Source organism: Micromys minutus (genome assembly GCF_963924665.1).
Source record: "Micromys minutus genome assembly, chromosome: 14".
In the NCBI taxonomy this organism is placed as follows: Eukaryota; Metazoa; Chordata; class Mammalia; order Rodentia; family Muridae; genus Micromys; species Micromys minutus.
The window spans coordinates 36,090,716-36,110,150 of record NC_137983.1 but is presented as its reverse complement, the minus strand read 5'-3'; the positions used below and the strand labels follow the sequence as shown (position 1 = coordinate 36,110,150).

At 45.2% G+C, this 19,435-nt stretch overlaps 1 protein-coding gene across 3 annotated transcripts; it reads right to left on the bottom strand.

Annotated features, from left to right (window-relative positions):
• Positions 1-97: 97 nt before the first annotated feature.
• On the bottom strand, positions 98-19,399 carry UBXN8 (UBX domain protein 8). 3 transcript variants are annotated; one of them, XM_080928994.1, is made up of 9 exons: positions 19,237-19,399; positions 14,194-14,316; positions 11,342-11,412; positions 9,949-10,071; positions 7,006-7,143; positions 5,182-5,223; positions 3,150-3,224; positions 2,878-2,960; positions 1,708-1,781 (listed from the first exon to the last, which is right to left on the bottom strand). In XM_080928994.1, exons 1-8 carry the CDS (start codon positions 19,322-19,324, stop codon positions 2,919-2,921), a joined length of 702 nt encoding a protein of 233 aa, XP_080785120.1. In that variant the 5' UTR covers positions 19,325-19,399; the 3' UTR covers positions 1,708-1,781; positions 2,878-2,918. The 3 variants fall into 3 exon arrangements, with proteins under 3 accessions (XP_080785118.1, XP_080785119.1, XP_080785120.1); XM_080928992.1 differs by lacking the exon at positions 2,878-2,960 and having other exon boundaries at positions 98-1,781; XM_080928993.1 differs by lacking the exon at positions 2,878-2,960 and having other exon boundaries at positions 98-1,781; positions 11,342-11,409.
• Positions 19,400-19,435: the final 36 nt, after the last annotated feature.

The following is a 19,435-nucleotide window of genomic DNA, read 5'->3' as shown; positions in this document are numbered from 1 at the left end:
GGACTCTCCTTCTGAGGGGTTACAAGTACGGGGCACCTTGCCAGGCCATAGATGCCTGCTGAGTAGTTAACAGTGAACAGCTGTGCTGACGGACCTTGCATGGTGTGTTCAGGGGCAGAGGATTAACTTTGGTGGGGTATTTACCCAAAGGCCTTACATTCAATTCCAGGTTATGTACATAAATAACTATAGAAGTGATGTCTGTTTAAAGTTTATATCCAAAAGCAGAACAAAGTCAAATACTTGCAGATAACTTTTAGACCATTGAAAGGGCATTCTTTTCATCTATCTAAGCATTTCATTAAGTGGTTTGTATTAACTTATTCATAATTAAGTGCAAAATGTGGATTGTCTGCTTTAACAGCTATAGAGTAAATATAACAGAAGAAACTTTAAAAGCTGAGCTAGGTTGTCTCCTTTGACTTAGGAACTGACCTGTTTATTTAGAAGCAGTGGTAAGGGTACTATTCCAAGGTCACTCATAAATAACCATCTCTAGGGTTTCCTTAATATCTGATTTTTACATCAAAAGTAGAGCCTTGGGTAGTTTGGAAATTGAGAAGCACAATAGTCAATCCTGCGACTCATTCACTGGGAGCAGCTCGGCCCTGTAATCCCAGGATTTGGGACGGGGCGGAAGAATCAGGAAATTCAAGGCTACCTGGGCTACATGAAACTCCAAAAAATTAAGAAAGATACCTTAAGGGCGGGAGAGAGGGAGGGGTAGTGGTTAAGAGCACCAACTGCTCTTCCAGAGGTCAATTCCCAGCAACCAACCACATGGTGGCTCACAACCATCTGTAATGGGATCTGATGCCCTCTTGTATGTCTGAAGAGAAAACTACAGTGTACTCACATACATAAAATAAATCTCTTTTAAAAAGGAAAGATACCTTAAGAGAGACTAAGACAGCAGTTCTCAACCTCTGTAATACTGTGACTCTTTAATACAGTTCCTCATTTTGTGGTAACACCCAACCATGAAATTATTTTGTTGCTACTTTATAATTTTGCTACTGTTATGAATCATAATAAAAATCTGAGAAGATTGTTTGGAGCCCCACAAGACCTCACAAGTTGAGATGCTTTAAGGGCATCAGTACATAATAAACAACAGCTCATTCCAAATGCACTTAAACCTTGTTTACTGTTGTTTCATTATGTTACCTAAAGTTCATGATGCACAAACATCCCCAGGTCTAGGTTATATACGATCAGTTGGCTCTGGAATTTTAATTTTTAGAAATACAATAGAATCTACATTCCACTGATTATGACTGAAATTGTGAAATACTCTATGGTAAGGTAGACTCAAGAAGAAATCATAGTTCTTACATAAGCTAGGGTTTGGTTTGGAGATGGTCTAATTAACTCAGAAATTCTGGGAGTTGAGGCATGTACCACCATGGCTGAGGCATTCGATGTCTATGTGTGCTTTTTACCCCTTCTTCACACTGTAAGATGACAGGCCCCACACCATCACATGCAAAGCCATCCTCACCCGTGGTTATGTGGGTGCGGGTACACTCCTGTGGACAGGAGCTCAAGGTACAGCACGGCTTTAATGTGAACACTGTTCAGTTGAAAGACGGCAGGTACTTCTGATCTCTTTACTGGCTGCTCTGATCTTTCTCTTCCACGTTAAGTACAGTGTCCACACTTATTCCTATGTCCTCCAGTGACAAGCCTCCCTCCACTTCCAAAGGCCTTCTGGGAAAGGAAGTGGAAAGGCTGTATAGGGATTTGTGGTACCCAATTTTCAGCATCCAGGCAAATAAGACCTAAGAGGCAAAAAAAAAAAAAAAAAAAAAAAAAGTATCAGACAGCACACACATTCCTCATCTTCCAAAGATGTGTTTTTAGACTTTAAGGAAGAACAAACAGTATGTCGTGAATTTGGAGATAGGAGAACCTTAAATGTCTTTGTTCCAGAGAAAGTGTAGGACTACTGTCATAGTAGTAACAAAACCCAATCCATAAATGAGATGAAAAATAATAAAAATTAAAGAAGCCAAGTGTGATGACACACACCTTTAATCCCAGCACTTGGGAGGCAGGTGGATCTTTGAATTTGAGGTCAGCCTGGTCTACAAAGGTTTCAGGACAGCCAGGGTTGTTAAACAGAGAAACCATATATTTAAGAAACAAAATGTTTGGGGGGAAAATTTGGATCAAAATCGTGGAGAAGCTTTGTGGAAATAGACATGTTTTGACACCTGAGACAAAGTCCAGTTCACTATGGGCTTTTCCTGTAATTGTCCATAAAGACTATCATACACACAGTGTTCAAAGTCCAGCACCACCAAAAAAAATTATATAGTGATGATAAAGATTTTCATACCACATCCAACTGAAAACACATTTGCCTCAAAACATGACATTTTACACAAAGCATGCTTTGGTTCCATTATAGCTGTAGTCCTAAGGCTAAGACTGGAGGATTACTGGAACCAAAGGTTACTGGGTTTGAGACCAACCCATCCAACAGCAAGATCTTGTGTGTCTCCACAACAAAAGCCAGATAAACGACAGATACGTAATGTTCCCAGAGAATCAATATCAAACCATGCAAACCAAGCCTTAAACTGCCAGCCACGGGCCAGGAACCCACTACTGGTCCATAGAGTAAGTCAGCATGCCATAACTTTAAGACCGTTTGTACACGTGCTAAGCACCCACTCTGAACTCACGGTCTTGCCAGGTGTCAGATCCGCAGCCCCCACAATGGAAGCCTTACACTCATTACACTGCAGCCCCAATTAAAACCATTTTCAAAATAAGCTGCCAGGTGTGGTAGCTCGTGCCTGGAACTCAGTCATTTAGGAGGCCATCACAGACCGGGTTCTCGGCCAGCCTCAACAAAACCTAGTATCTTACCCATCATCTTAAATGTAGCTAAACAACCAAGGAAATACAGCTCAGAGAATGCCTGCCTGAGGACTTAGATTCTTTCCTAATATCTAAAAAGAAGAAAGAAAATTAAACGGGAAAACAAAATGTTATGTCAAGATCACAATTCAAAGAAATTCTCAAACTATCTGCCATGCAGAACCCGAAAATTGTCCATGTGGCCTTGTCTCTCACTACATTTGAACACACTGTTGACAAATTTCAAAAAAACACATTTCTGAAAACATTGGTTTCCTCACCTGTGAATTCCACGACTTGAAAAATCTTCTTCTCAAAACACGTCCATTTGGGCATCGAAGGGCAACAGTAACTACCTGTGGATTACAAAGGTAAGCTACAATGGTCACCCAGACCTACAATCCACACAGGATGCCCATGTCGGAAGATTGCAAATCTGAGGCCAGCCTCAGTTACAAAGCAAGACCTCCAAGACAGAGATCCAGACGGAAACTGCTGTAGCCTGGCACAGCTCCCTGGGTTCAGTACCCACCACCCCATGCTCCACACTGGGAGAATAGTTGGTACTGTATGGACGCACCACCTGTCAACTTAAAAGCCTATGGCCTATAGCTTGGGCATGAAGTGGAAGGTGAGAGAGCCAGGCCGGCTACCCTCCTGGGAAGATGTAAGGAGACACATGGTATCTGAATGTGGGTAGCCAGCATGTGACAGGATGTAGGTTAAAATCATTGGGTTATTTTAGCTATGAACTAGTCAGAGTACAGCCTAGCTGTATGACCAAAGTATTTATAAATAATATTTTGAGCCCGAGTCTTTCTGGAAGCATTACATCACGCATGGGGATACAAGCCGTTCCTAGCTGCAAAGGTGGAGCCAAGAGGATCAGACGCTCAAGACGATCTGCAACCACCCAGAGAGCTGAGGACACCCCTGACTACATGAAACTACCTCAAAAAAGGAGTAGGTAGACGGGAGAGATGGTTAAGGACACTGGCTGCTCTCCCAGAAGACCCAAGTTCAATTTCCAGCACCTACATAGGTTATGATGTACTCCTCGGGTGTGGTAGTTTGAATAGTTAGGCCCCCATCGACTCCTGTTTGAATGCTTGACCATAAGGAGTGGCACTAGTAGGAGGTGTGGCCTCGTTAGAGGAAGTGTCACTGTGGAGGTTGGCTCTGAGGTCCTAAATGCTCAACTACATTCAGTGACATAGTCTCCTGCTTTCTGTGGATCAGATGCAGACCTCTCAGCTCCTCCAGCACCATGTCTGCCTGCACGCTGCCATGATCGTGGACTGACCCTCGCAAACTGTGTGTCTTTGCAGAATCGAGCTGGCTGCTGGAGCTGGGGCAGAGACAGAGCATGCTCATGATTAGCAGAAGAGCAGGGAGGAAGAACAGTGAGAGCCACGTGGAGAGACGCCATGCTGGGGAGTCGGGATGAGTCAGATGGGCTAGCGGAAGGGCTGTCCCAGCAAACAAACCTCAGCCGTATACCATACACGTGTCTCCATTCCTCTGTTGTTAAGCCACAAGTGGGACCCCTGGAAGCTGCACAGTAAAATCTTTAAAATGTATTTAAAAGGGGCCCGGAGAGCATGCGCTGCTTTTGCAGAGGTCCTGGGCTCATTTGCCAACACCCACATCAGGTGAATCACGATCTCTTGCAAGCCCATCCTAGGGGATCTAATGACCTCCCCTGGCATTCATGGGCACCTGCACTCGTGTGGGACACAAACTCTTGCAGGCATATACACATAACACACACAAAACAAATATCCGTATCTGGGTTGCTTTCAATTATCTTTATCTGTGAATACGTTTCATATTTTCCTAAGATATCCAGAGTGGCAATCCTTAACATCAGAAATGTGTTGACAAGACCAAGTCTCTCTTAACTGTGCCTGGTTGCTTCAAAACCTGTTTTCTGAGGAGTCTAGTGGATGCTGACCTTCACAAAATGGGATACAGACAGCCCTCTTTCTAGGCGTGCTGACTAATGACTTCATGGTTCTAAAGACATGTGGTCCCCTGCATCAGTCACCTGTAACTAAGACAGCCAGTAGCAGAAAGCAGGACAAACGGTGACAGGCAGGTGCAGGACCCGGCCCAGCCCAGCCGCAGCAAACCTTCACCGCACAAGCAGCGGCAGACTTCATGGATAATTACAGAAGCCTTCCCACACAGCAGTACTCAGCTGAGCATCGGATGCCAAACTCAGAAGAGACCTGACTCCAAGGCAGTTGCAAGGAAGCCACTTTTCTCCCTAAGCCCATGTCAAACAGGAAAGGGAGTATAAGAGAAACATACCTCCTCAGCTGTTTCTGACGGTTCTTCAGGTAAATCAGGAAACTAAGGAAATACAAAATGGAAATATGAGAACCCTCAGGAAGAGCCCATGTTTACTAGGCTACATGCATCTAAGGTTTAAATGGCTTCTTAATATATACATTTATCAGATCTTTATGGTGAGACTGGGCCTGGAGGCTCAGTACCGATGCTTGCTGTCCAGTCTGACCTGCGTTTTGATTCCCAAGACCCTCATGGAGGAAAAAGAGAACCAATTCCTGCAGAGTTCTCTGCCCCTACACACAAGCATACACACACTCACAAAATAAATAAGTAATGCCATCCTTATTAATTTTTTTTAAGTTTACAATAGAGCCTTGAATCCCTCAGTGAGTAGAGGCAGGTGGATCTCTGTGAGTTTGACGCCAGACTGATCTGCAGAGTGAGTTCCAGGACAGCCAATGCTACACAGAAAACCCTGTCTTAGAAAACAAAAAACGAAGGAATAAAGGAAGGAGGGAAGGAAGAAGAGCTAGTTTACAATTAAAATGAAAATTCCAGGCAACTGTTTTTAGGTGTGTCTAACTTGCTTCCTGTCTTTTTCTTTCTTAATCTGACTGCTTAAGATCTATAAAAGGGACAGGCAGGTCTCTGAGTCCAAGGCTAGCCTGGTCTGCAGAGCAAGTTCTAGGATAGCCAGGGCCACACAGTAAGACAGTATTTCAAAAATACCACATAAAGTTTATATTAAAATCTACATGGTGAACAAGATGGCTTACCAGATGTGGTTTGAATGCAAATGCCCCTCGTGGACTCATAGGGAGAGGTACTATCAGGAGGTGTGGCTTTGTTTGTCTAAGTATGTCACAGAGGGTGGGCTTTGAGGTTTCAAGTGCCAGTTCCAGTCTCTCTTCCTGCTGCTTTTGGATCCAGATATGGAACGTTCATCTACCTCTCCTGCACCATGTCTGCCTATGTGCCGCCATGCTGCTGACACGTAAGCCAACCCCAATTAAATGTTTTACTTAATAACAGCTGCCACAGGCATGGTGTCCCTTCCTACCAATAGAGCATTGGTGACACAGGGTGACACAGGGAATCCCCAGAGAAACAGATTCCTCCAGGTGGTTCTCGGATCGTCACACTCTGCTGTGCGCACACACATAAGTAAATGTAATTTTAAAATGTCTCTTAAAGAAGAAAGGAAAGAGCGACTGCAGACTGGGAAGGCAGCCCAGCAGGGCTTAGGCACAGTGCATGTGCCACGCCCTCTACCGACGGCCAGCATGCTTTCCCACTACAACCTCTGGTTGTAGTGCAGGCTGTTGTCCAGTACCTGGGAGGAAGGGGCGTAAGTCCGTGCTGTTACACAGAGAACTATTTAGAGATACTGAATACAACCGTCTTCCGTTTTTGTAAACAAGGGAGACAGAAAAATGAGTGTGTTTACACTTGAGCACTATCCCAATATCTCAATTTATACATGAAGATGTCCTAAGATCTGAAATACTTCTGATCCCAAGAATTTCAAATGAGGGTATTCAACCTGTAAACAGCCCTCACAAGACACGACTCAGCAGTGTCTCAAGCTTCCCTTCCTGAACACTCTTTCATCTCTGCACTACCAAGTTATTCCAATAGCATTTAGCTCATAGCTTGCCTCTAACCTGGTTCAGGTTTTGATTTTTAAGCAGGGCTAATCATCCATAGAGCTGACCCCTTTACAAGGTTGTGGGAAGACACCATCTGGGTTGAACGCATCCTCCTTTTCCCGTAGTAGCCCCCCTCAAAGAACACACTCCTGCCATCAGTGATTAAACTCAGCCAGTGGGGTGAACAACGAACCTCCTTCCTCGAGGGCGGCTGAACAGGTGGTGAAATTTCAGCTGAAAACTTAGGCAAGTTCTGTCTTCTTGCCGCATCTCCGCTAATTGTTTCCAAAGATGCCTGACTTGAATTTTCAAACTCCGAATCTTCATCCCCCTGGTCAAAAACAACCATAGTCTCTTTAGGCAAGACAGCGTGACGCTGAATGAGTTCCAGACTCCTCCTTACCCAGGTCCTCAGGTCTTCCCCGACTGGGAAGCTGACAAGGCCCTGCTCAGCTCCCTCTGTTGGTGAACAGTGTGCTGTTTTGTGCTTGGGCACAGGATCTTACTAGGCACCCACGCAGGCCTATTCTCATATGGAGTCCAGACTGGCCCTGAACATTCAACATTTCCTGCTCTGCCTCACAGTATTTCCTCTGACTAAACACTGTGTCTCTCCAAAGACAGGAAAAAGGAAAAAGGCTAATGGTATTCTGACCTCCTCTCCTCAAAGGCAGTCATGTAGGGAGGGCAGGGAGGTGATATGCTGTCAGCAGCTGTGCAGACGGCGTGAGATGTGCAGCTCTTTCCTCTGAATCACCCTTGTTCCCGCCAGGAGGCCCAAGGCAGTGTAGGACCCAGAGAGCATTAGAGTCTCAGATGCATAAAGATCCCTCCTCAGTGTTATGAAAACTATTGCTGATGGCAGTCTGCACGCTGTGTAGGAAGGCACGGGGTTTTTGTCACCCATGGGCTTCTGAGTGTCACAGTGAGTGAATACTCCCTCACCTGCACACCTGCAAAGCCACTGACTCACCAAGCTAGATGTGGGTGGAATGGTTTCCTTAGTCTGTGAATGGTGCCCTATCTGCGGAGGATGGGCATTTGTCTAGTCTCCCCAAGAAGCCGCACGGCATGTATGCAAAGGAACGTCTCAGTATGTGATTCCAAAATAGCCATAGCTAAGTATAATCATAGCATATGCTTCTGGTAACCATCCAGGCTTCCCAGTGCAGACTCAGCCTCTGAAAGGTGGCCACCCCAGGAAGTGCAAAGGTCGCTCATTACAATGGTCACTACTGCAATGGTCCCTAGGTAAACCATCCACGAGAATAGTAATGCCCGCCTCAGTGAGTCTCTCAGAGCAACTTAGAAAAAGGTTCTGATCCAGGAAATGGGTTCCATTTCTACCAACCAAGAAACTGAAGACGTGCTAACACAGGGGATGAGAAGACAGCTTAGTGGGTAAGAATGTTTACTCTGACACCAGAAAGGCCTAAGTTCAATTTTCCAGCACTCTCGTAAAAAGCTGGGCATGGATCGACATTCCTGTAACTCCTAAGATCCCAGGAACTCAGGGGCCAGCTAGCCTGGTCACTGCAGGGAGCACCAGGATCATGAGAGACAGTGTCTGAAAATGAGGTAAAGGAAGGGCTGCAGAGATGGCTCAGGGGTCAAGAGCTGGCTGTGCCTTCAGAAGACCTGGTTTCGACTCTCAACAGCCATGGCGGCTCCAACCAACTAACTGTAAGTCCAGTTCCAGGGGAGCCTATGCCCTCTTCTGGCCTCTGCGGGGACAGCCATGAATGTCGTACACAGACATACAGGCAGGCAGAACCCACACAAATAAGTAAATGAAAATTGCATACACGAGGTGCAGAGTGACGGAGAGCACATGGTGCCCTGTGGCCTCGTCCTGGGTCTGTACACAGGACATGACAACACGGAGCAATGGCACTGTATGCTGCCCAGCTGTGCCGCCAATGTCAGTCCTGCCCGGGACTATTGGATGGTGAAACAACAACTGACTGCAGATATACAAGCAGCCTGACACCTCTACAGGATCCTTTGCTGCTCAAGAATGTAAGATGCTCTATAAGCCGGAAACACAAAACACACAAAACCACAAAACACACAAACACGGGTTTACTATAAATCTGCCACCAGTTGCTCTAACCCGTAAGCCTGGGCATCCCTTTCCTCTGCATAAGCACATAAATTGTAACCCTACGCTTCCAAATGAAAACACAGGATCGATGCCCAGGGTTTTAGAAACAGAACCAAACGTGGTCCATCCAGTGTGAGTTTGGGGCTGGAGAGATGGCTCAGCAGTGAAGAATACTCACTGGACAACACAGGTTTGGTTCCCAGCACACTCATGAAGGCTAACAACCGTGAGTCCAGTTTCAGAGTCTGACACCCTCTTCTGAGCACACATGAATACACGAAAGCAAAATACTCATGCACACAAAATAAAAATAAATACATCTATTTTTTTAAATGTGAGCTTAATACTCTGGGTATCTGAATATTTTACTTAAGTAAAGATCAGAAGTTGCTCAGAACAGTGTTACTCCGTAGTTTTCTCAAAGAGCATGTTCCCTATCACAGGGATAAGCAGTCCTTTAACCACTTCACACACAAATGCACTGAATAAAACTGATGCGGAGTCTGCAACCCTGACACTTAAGGGGCAGAGGCAGGAGAATCACTGCAAGCAGGAGGTTAGCCATGGCCGCAAATGAGTTCAAAGCTATCCCGAGTTCCACATCGGACTCAAAACCCTACCACACACACGCATACCAATAGCTACATATACAGGGAAACGTGAGCACAGACCTGAGCCTTGGGGACATATATGAAGGAAACACAGGAGCTGGGGGGACGTCTCAGTGAGAAAGCACTTGCTGCTCATCAAGACTGGAGTTTAGAGTCCCCAGACCCATGTATTAAACAGGCATGGCGACAACTATAATCCCAGGGCAGGAGGTGACACAGGGGGACGAGGACCCTGACCTGTCCAGCCAGCCTAGCTGAAACTGAGCTCTAGGTTCAGTGGAAGAGAGCATCTCCAAAGTATAACTAACTCCAGCATGTGCCTACATGAACAAGTACACACATACACACTGGGCATAAAACATGCGCACGCACCCCAGCAGGAAACAACAGGATTCACAATACAAAAGCAGGGCTCTCTAACCTCAAGTCTGTGGCCAGTGGTCAGCTTCCAGGTCTCCCCCGTCATCTGATAAAATCGCTCTTCCAGTTTTTTCAACTTCATTTCCTGCTGAGGCTTTAAAACATTCTGTATGTATCTGCTGGCCTGCTCAAGCAAAAAACGTGTGAGACTATACATTAGCGTTTCTACGTGTTCTCGTTGCCTACAAAGTTATAAATCAAGAACAAGGTTTGAAATTTGAGGTGGTTTCAAACCACCATACGCTCCTATATTTGAATGTTTAGTCACCAGGGACTGGCAGGATTAGGAAGTGTAATCCTTCAACAAGCCTTGTTGTGTGTGGGGACGGAGGGGCAGCTTTGAATTTTTCAGAAGCTCAAGACAGGCCCAGTGTCTTTCTCTCCCTGCTGCATGCTGATCAGGATGTAAAACTCTCAGCTCCCCCTGCACCACATCTGCCTACACGCTGCCATGGTCCCACCCACGATGACAATGAACTAAAGCTTTGAACTGTAAGCCACCCCAATCAACTGCTTTCCTTTATAAAGGTTGCTGTGGTCATGGTGTCTCTTCACAGCAATGGTGACTCTAATTCAGGCTCATATATGTGAATGTTTAGTCACCTTAGGAGACATGATCTTGTTGGAGGTTGTGTGTCACTGGGGGTGGGCTTTGTGGTTTCAAAAGTCCACGCCGGGCCCAGCATCTTTCACTCTGTCTGCTACCTGAGGACCAGGAAGTAAAACTCTCAGCTACTTCAACTGTACCATCTTGCTCCCTGCCATGATGATCACGGACTAAGAAAGCCCCTAATTAAATACTTTCTTCTAGAAGAGTTGCCTTGGTCATGGTGTCTCTGCAGCAACAGAACAGTGACTAAGACTCAGAAGTAATAAAAACTATTGTACATGTAAGACAAGGATGTTCTGGGAATGGTGGCACACACCTTCCATCTCAGCACTCAGGCTGCTGAGACAGGAACCAAGACAGGAAGCTCCTGAGATTGAGGCCAACGTTGGCTAAAACAGTGGCCAGGACAAGTACACCTGTCACCATGCCTGACCACCTGAGTTCAAACCCTGAGACAAGGAAAGAACCAACTCTTTCTATAACATCACACAGACCCATGAATGAAGAATGAGTAAAATGTAATAAACAAGGTTGTTTATTGTAAATTTAAAGGGTCAACATTGAGTACGGTGACCCTAGCCCTTAGGAAGTGGAAGCAGGAGGAAGGTCATCAAGGTTGTCCCCGATGACATTGTAAATTCACGGTCACCTTACAGTACAAGAGACCTTGTCTCACAAGAGGAGGAAGGTACAATTTTGTGCCATGTGAATCAGAGGTCAGTGATTGTTTTCACGCAGATAGTGAAGCAGTGCCCACAGGCCCGGCCCACACTCTACGCCTTACCTTCTCACCCTGGGCCTCCTGTTGTCTTTCCCTGGCGAGTCTTTGTCTTTTAGCATTCTCTTCTTCCCCTTCTGAATCCAAAACAAAGAAGTGCTTTTTAATTCTGAAGTCTCAAAGAATCAAATACATTTTCTCAGAGAAAGTCTTCAGATAGGAACACTACACACTTCTCGAATAGTGAAGATGAGGTACATTTAAACAGTAATAATCAAACGTGCATATGAAATCTATAATAAAAGCTGCTCTGAAACAATTCACTAACATTGTATATTACTGTAATATTATTGTATATAACAAACCTTTTTTTGGGGGGGGAGAAAGGGTCTCCCTATGTAGCCCTGGCTAGCCTCAAACTGGGAATCCTCCTGTCTCACTCCTGTCTCAGTTTCCCAAATGTTATGATTACAGCATATGCCACATTCCTAGCCTAAACACAACTTTAAGGGCTGAAGAGATGGCTCAAGGACTGCTCTTCCAGAGGTCCTGAGTTCAAATCCCAGTAACCACATGGTGGCTCACAACGGTCTAATGCCCTCTTCTGGTGTGTCTGAAGACAGCTACAGTGTATATAATAAATAAATAATTCTTGAAAACAAAACAAACAGACAAAAACCCACAGCTTTAATGTTACATGTTATATAGCATCAGCCTTCAGTGAAGATTATGCCAAGAACTGCAGGGCAAGTGGACCATGCCACCAGATAGAAGAACCGGTAAGACTGAGTGTACCCAAACCCCATAAATCTCAGAATTGAGAACAGCAGGAATGGGGCCACTCCCTACCTGCGTCTACCTCCCTCTACCAGCTCTGGAACAAACCAGGACACCCCACTGAGAAGACAATCAGGGTAGCATAATAAAATCCATGCTAATGAGGTATCTAGAGCCCCCCCCCCCCCCCCCCCCCCCCCCCCGCGCCTTTTCTTCCAGCAAAAGGTATTCAATCCCTGCTGTGCAAAGTAGATTCATTCTCATTCACCATGGAACAAGCACAGACTTCTCTTCATCAAGGATGGGGGTGGGAAGGGTTCCTTTCTCTCTCTCCCAGTCCCTCACTAGAAACCAAACCCGTTCAGCCCCCCCCCCCCTTCCAGGGCTCTACCTTCCCCTTCCTACCTGGCACGTGGATATTCTGAGGGGAAGTGCCAATTGGGACCCCAACTCCCAGAGGTACCCCAGCTGCACCTGAGTACACAGGAGACTGGGAACCAGGACTAACATCACAAAGGCAGGAATGTCAAGAGCACATTTCCATATTTATAAACAGCAAACCACAGAGGCTTCCAATGCAATGTAAGCAGCAAACCATCTTTTTTTTTTCAAGTTTTATTTATTTCTTTCATGTATGTGAGTACACTGTCACTGTCTTCAGACACACCAGAAGCATGCATTGGATCCCATTACAGATGGTTGTGAGCCACCATGTGGGTGCTGGGAATTGAACTCAGGACCTCTAGAAGAGCAGTCAGTGCTCTTAACAGTGAGCCATCTCTGCAGCCCACAAAGCATCTTCTGATAGCAACATATTGTTAGTTTTTATTAGGTTTCTTGTGAGTGCTAAGGACCAAGAGCAGGACACCCGAGGCCCTCCATACTTCTACATCTGAGTTCACAGCACGTACTGAAAACACAACTATACAAAGTTCCTAATCAAATACAATGTTTCTGCTGAATATCCAAATGGAGCCATTTGGAGTATGAGAGATCAAAGCAGAGAAAGCCGAAAATCTATCACTGGGAATCCCCACAGCACACAAGAGTGCCATATATTATTGGGTGAATGATTTTTTTGCAATTATGTTTTTTGCATGGCTAATGTGAAAGAGCTATAAGTTTACACTACTTACTTATATATTTTAAAAGCAATAAATTACAGAGGCTAAGGTTGTAGTTTGGTTAGCAGAATGCTGGCCTAACACACAAAGCCTTGCGTTGGAAACCCAGCACCACAAACTACTAGCTGTGTTGGTGCAGATTTGTAATCTCAGCAGGCAGGAGGATCAGAACTTCAAAGTCATCCTGGTTTATTGCAGAACCTAACTTAAACAACAAAACCAAGGGCTGGGGAGATGGTTCAGAGGACCTGGGTTCAATCCCCAGCACCCAATGGGGCAGCTCACACCTGTCCTGTGACTCCAGTTCCAGGGGATCTGACACCCTCACATAGACACAGGCGGGCAAAACACCAATGCACATAAAAAATAAAGTAAAATCAAAACAAAAATGAATACATTATTTTTTTAAAAACCCACAAATTCATTAGTGGGAAGGTTTTGTTAATAACATTTAGAAATAGCTGCTAATTTTACAGGTAATATATTAGATGGCCAAGTACAATACTGTTTTTTGTGTGTTTGCTTTGCTTTGTTTTAAATTTTAAATTTTATGCGTGTTCTGTCTGCATGTAAGTCTATGTACCATATGCATGCAGTGCCTATGGAGGCCAGAAGAGGGCGTTGGATCCCCAGGATCTAGTGCTAAGTTGTCAAACACTGTGTGGGTGCTGGGACTATAGAGCTCAGGGATTCTGGAAGAGCAACCAGTTCTCTTTACCACCACTGCCACCTCTCTATCCAGGGCTTTTAAAGCTTCTCAGGCTGGTGAGATAGCTCAGTGGGTAAAGACACTCACTGACAAACCTATGACCTCAGCTCCATCCTTGGAACCCATATGTTGGGAGGAGAGAACAGGCTCCCACTTGAAATTACACACAATAAATTAATGATAAAACAGTTCTTACTGTCGAACAAACAGAAAAAAATTGAGTAGAAAGGGTTACTTTTTATTTTTTGAGCAAAAAAACAAAACTAAAAAAAGAATTTTTTTAAACATAGTACAAGTATTAAACGTACCTTTCAGATGAACTTGGGAAGGTTTAGGCGAGTTAAACCAGGAGGTGGTCACAGAAATGACTAGTGTAAGTAGGGCAAGGAGTAGGAATATCCGGCCACTCAGCAAAATGAGATCTCTAATTCCTTATAAAGAAAAAAAAATTAATTAAACATCTTTCTTTAGAAGAAAATTTCTCTTTGCTTGATACTAATAGTCGATGATGAATTGTTTGCACTAGCAAGCAGAGATAAGTGTTGAATGATACGAGCCTCCTGATTGGTTCCCTAAGTCTTCTACGGCACTAAAATTCAACATGGTCACTGCAAACTGCCAGAAAATAACAGGAAGAAATAGCCTGTTCTGGGGACACACAGGGTTCCGTTGTATCATAAATAAATATTATGAGCATTAATAATGTATAAAACTTGGTTTGCTTCAAAATAAGACTAATACCTTGTAAAATTCCATTTTTATTTTAAATAGACATTTTTATCAAAATAACATTAAGATATTTTAAAAATATATAAATATATATAATATATAAATATATATATAATAATAAAAAAGACATTTTTATCAAAATAAATTAAGATATTTGGGGCAATGGGGTGGGATGCAGTACACCCCGCATTGCACAAGAGATCAGAGGACAATTATCAACTTCTCTCTGTGCCTCTCTCTGTCTCTCCCTCCCTCCCTCCCTCTCCTTCTCTCTCTCTCCCCCTATCACGTGGGTTCCAGGAATCCAACTCTAGTCACTAAGCTTGGCAGCAACCGTTTCTACTGTAGCCAAACCCTTCCTCACCTGAGCTTCTAATTTCCAGCACTTGGTCATTCACACTAAATGACTACTCATATGCTTGTCTGTACTTCTTACACTGTTTTCAGAGTTCAGGTGAACTAAATAAAAAATGTGAAGATCATTACCCAGGTATGGTGGTGCACACTTCTGATCCCAGGACTAGGGAGGAAGAGGCAGGCCGATCTCTGAGTTCTAGGCCATCCTGACCTACAAAGAGAATTCCAAGACAGCCATGGCTACACAGAGAATATCGATCTGTGTGATACAATTTGCTGGATTTGGAAGGAAGAGATGGATGGTGGGGTTAAAATGTATCCTCTGCAAGTTTCTAGGGGTCTGATGTTGTTTTACTTAGCCCTTTGTGAGCTTGGGTTTCACTGCTGTAAAGAGACACACTGACCAAGGCAACTCTTATGAAGGCGCACATTCACTCAGAGCTGGCTCACAGTGAGGAGATTCAGTACCTACCATCATGGTGGGAAGCAGGCAGACATGGTCCTGTAGGGACCAAGAGTTCTACATCTTGATCTGAAGGTAGCCAGGAGGAGGCTTTCTTCTGCACTGGGTGGAGCGTGAGCGTAGGACCTCAAAGCCCACCCCCACAGTGACACATTTCCTCCAACGAGACCACACCTCCTAATAGTGCCACTTCCCATGGGCCGAGCACATTCAAACCACCTAAACCCTGACACCTGATTCCAAAATGGTTTTACTTTAAAACTTGGCAGAATCAGAAGAACCATCTTATCCATGTGATAGGTCTAGATCCAAGTAAGTGGTTCTTTCTCTGAAGTTTACTTTAAAAAGAAATTACAAAATTTTAGACCATCACTATCCATTGAGCATGCTCCACCATTGCGGCTGTTGCTTCAGGAGGTATCATTTCTAAAATAGACTTAAGTATTGTTAACAGATTACCAAGAACCCAAGGGAGGGAAGGTATGGAGAAGTAGACCGCCACCATCTCACAGCGAAGGATTGCGGAGCTAAGTAAAAAATGTAGGGGCAGCTGCCAGAAGGCTACTGCATTTTCTCCAAGTCTTGGCTTAAACACTGCAATAAGGTCTAGGAACATAATCACAAGCCTGACGTGGTCTGTACTCTCCAGACACTCCCTGAGGTCAGTGCTGAATGGAAGCAGAGCTCCCACAACCCCGAGTGACTCAAATATTAACAAAAAAGTATTAGATTCTCCAGGAGCAGAGCAAAGACAAGGGAGAGGGTGAGTCGTGCAATCATGTATCAGTGTGACCTCACTGTTGTTGAAATAAAAGTCGTGTTGGGACAGTAAGACGGCCCTGGGTGAAAGGCTCAGTTCATCAGCCTGACAGTCTGAGTTAGTTTCACTCCTCAAAAGGAAAGCCTGACTTCCAAAAGTTGTCCTCTGATCTCCATGTACCCATGCTGGCACCCACATAGCCACATCAACACACACAAAATATTTTTTTAAAAAAGGTCTAAGCTTAAAAAGTCATTGCCTGTATGTATGTCTATGTGAGGATGTCGGTTTCCTCTGGAAATGGAGTGACAGGCAGGTTTGAGGTGCTGTGTGGGTTTTGGGAACTGAATGCAGGACCTCTGGAAGAGCAGCCAGTGCTCTTAACCAGGGAGCCATCTCTCCAGCCCCCAATCTAGCTTTTCAAACAGCATTTTATTTTCACTTCTTGTCTCACACACATGTTTCAGGGCACCTGACTCCTTGCTGAGGAGGAGGGAGGCTGGAGAAAGAAGAACGTTAGCTTAGACATTAACTTCAGAGTCTGGGCAGTGTGGTACGCTCCTTTGATCCCAGGATGTGGAAGGCAGAAGCAGACAGATCTCTGAGTTTCCAGGCCAGCCAGGTCTAAAGTGAGTTCCAGGTCAGCCAGGGTTACACAGAGAAACCCTCTGTAGGAAAAACATCAACACCAACACACCACACAGATACCACACACACACCACACAGACCCTAGTCACACACCACACACACAACACACACATCACACACACACCACACACACATACTCCTCACACCCACCACACACACATCATACACACACCACACATACACCCCACACACCCATCACACAAACACCACACACCCACCACACAAACACCACACAGCACACATACTCCACACACATCACACACCCCACACACATCACACACCCCACACACATCACACATACACCCCACACACATCCCCCCCACACACAAAGAAGCATGCTTAAGGAGGGAGACAGACATGAAAACTACCCATCTATGAGGTCTTTTGTCTCTGCTTCACCGAATCCAAACTCTGTCCACAATTCGTTCTCATTTAGAAACCCTGGCTTACCTCACCACTCTCTGCTATAGCTTCCTTCCAAAACATTCTCCACATAGAATCCAGAGTGGCCCTTTAAAAACTCTGGGTTAGCCAGGCTGTCACCTACCCTCTCAGTACCTGGAAGCCGGAGGCACGAGGTTTGCTTCAAGATGCAGGCTAACCTAAGGCTAAGCTAAGGCTAAGCTAAGGCTAACCTGAGGCTAACCTGAGGCTAACCTGAGGCTAAGCTAAGGCTAAGCTAGCTGAAAACTCTAAAGACACACAGAGAAAGAAAAACCATGCAGGGCAGTGGTGACCCAGGCCTTTAATCCCAGCACTGGGGAGGCAGAGGCAGAGGGATCTCTATGAGCTCAAGGCGAGCCTGGTCTATAAAGTGAGTTCCAGGGCAGCCAGGGCTGTTACACAGAAAAACTCTGGCTCAAAAAAAAAAAAAAAAAAAAAAAAACCCACTTCCAATTAGTCTGGTCATCCTCAGTAGATCACAGTTCTCTCAAATGCAAATATTTTAACAGTACTGTATTCAGGTATCCCCAAAGAAGCCTTCCCTTACACTGTACATTCTACAGGTGACTGATAAGATCTTTTTAGACTGTGGAGTAGTTCAAATGTTGCAGGTCTTGAGGGACCCTATGGGCTTTTACAGCCCAACACCCTCCTTACAGCTTCCCCTTTCCACTGAGGGTCTTACAGCTTCCCCCTCCCACTGAGGGTCTTACAGCTTCCCCCTCCCACTGAGGGAGGAGCTTTTGCCCTCCGGGGAGGAGTGCTTCACCTCTATTTGCTAGCTGCCTGGAGTGTAGGGGAAGAACCTGAATATAAGACCCAGGCACCAAGCAGTACTCCTTCCTGGGGAGAAGTGTCTTATCTGGAAGCTCCTGGAATGGAGGGCATAGGTCTTAAGATGCAACCCATATTGGCAGCAGCCAACTGACTTAAAAGCCAACTAAACCCACCAATGCTTCCATGCCTAATCACCATTGCTGTAGCCCACCAGTTACTAAGTGTATAAAAACTATACTGACAAAAGGGCTAGGGGTCGCCTCTCCTCTGAATGTAGGCCACCCCAGGGCACTGGACTAATAAACCTCTTGCTTTTGTATCCATCCCCAATCTCTCGTCTCACTCATGGGAGCCTCAAATAGATATGACTCAGTTTGGGTTTTACAGTCCAGAGCCTAATCACAAATTATTATGGGCTATAATATATATAATATATATGGGAGCTTTAGCACCCTTAATAGCCACTGACTATCGCAGTCACATGGAACCTACACATGTATTAACAGCCCACAACCTTCCACCAACCCAAAACTTCGGAACCTTGTGAGCATCTGAGGCCTCTGGGAGAGGTTTCCCTACCTACTACTGTAACTCATCTCCCTGATAGACCAATATATACTTGAAATGTTTTATGGCATTTTTAGCTGTTAAATATAAAAACTTTATGGAACCGTGGAACAGAAAATTTGAAGACCACGGACATTTAGATTTGATTCCAAAATAAACTCGTAACCGCTTAGGGGTAGAAAGCTGTCTTTGTTTGTTTGTTTTACGTTAACAGTACCTACAAGTACTTAAATAAATGTTATTTGGGGACTCCCTTTCATCCATTCCTTGATCTTGACACATTCCCCCTTTCCAGGCGATGGCTCCTTGATTTTAAGACTCAGTCTCAATGTCCTGAAGGCCCTCGTGCTTTCAGCTTATTTATTTCCGGCTCTCATCACTCTTTAAGGCAGAACCGTTCCTATCCCCGCGCTTCTCACTCTGGTCCCTTTCCAAACCGACCCAGGGCAGAGGTCAAGAGACTTTTCCCGCGAAATGAAGGCGGCTCCGGAAGAGGGGCGAGCGCGATGGATTCTGGGGATTGTAGTCAAAAGTGCACGGAGGTATGCACCACTCAAATGAAAACATCCCAGCTGTGTGCACCTAGAGGGGAAAGACAACACTTACCGAGACTCGGGATCCCGCGCCGGAGCTCCAGACACAAGAGAGGGAGAGCAGAGAGCAAGAAAATGCCAACGACCCCACGAGAAGCCATGGCGCTAAGGACTCTCCGGCCGTAGTGCCGCCCCTTCCGGCCGTGCCTTCCGCGAGTTTTGAGCGGAGGCCTCAGGCTGTGAGGAATGGAGGGAGGATTTCAGGCCCTGAG

Bases quoted from the DNA above. Each gene is read 5' to 3' on its own strand.
- UBXN8 (XM_080928992.1), bottom strand. From the start codon at position 19,324: ATGGCTTCTCGTGGGGTCGTTGGCATTTTCTTGCTCTCTGCTCTCCCT. The intron at 5,224-7,005 runs GTTCGTTGTTCA...GTATTTCCTTAG, and splicing joins AGCCGCCCTCGAGGAAGGAG to TTTCCTGATTTACCTGAAGA. The intron at 1,782-3,149 runs GTGAGGAAACCA...TTTGCCTCTTAG, and splicing joins TCAAGTCGTGGAATTCACAG to GTCTTATTTGCCTGGATGCT.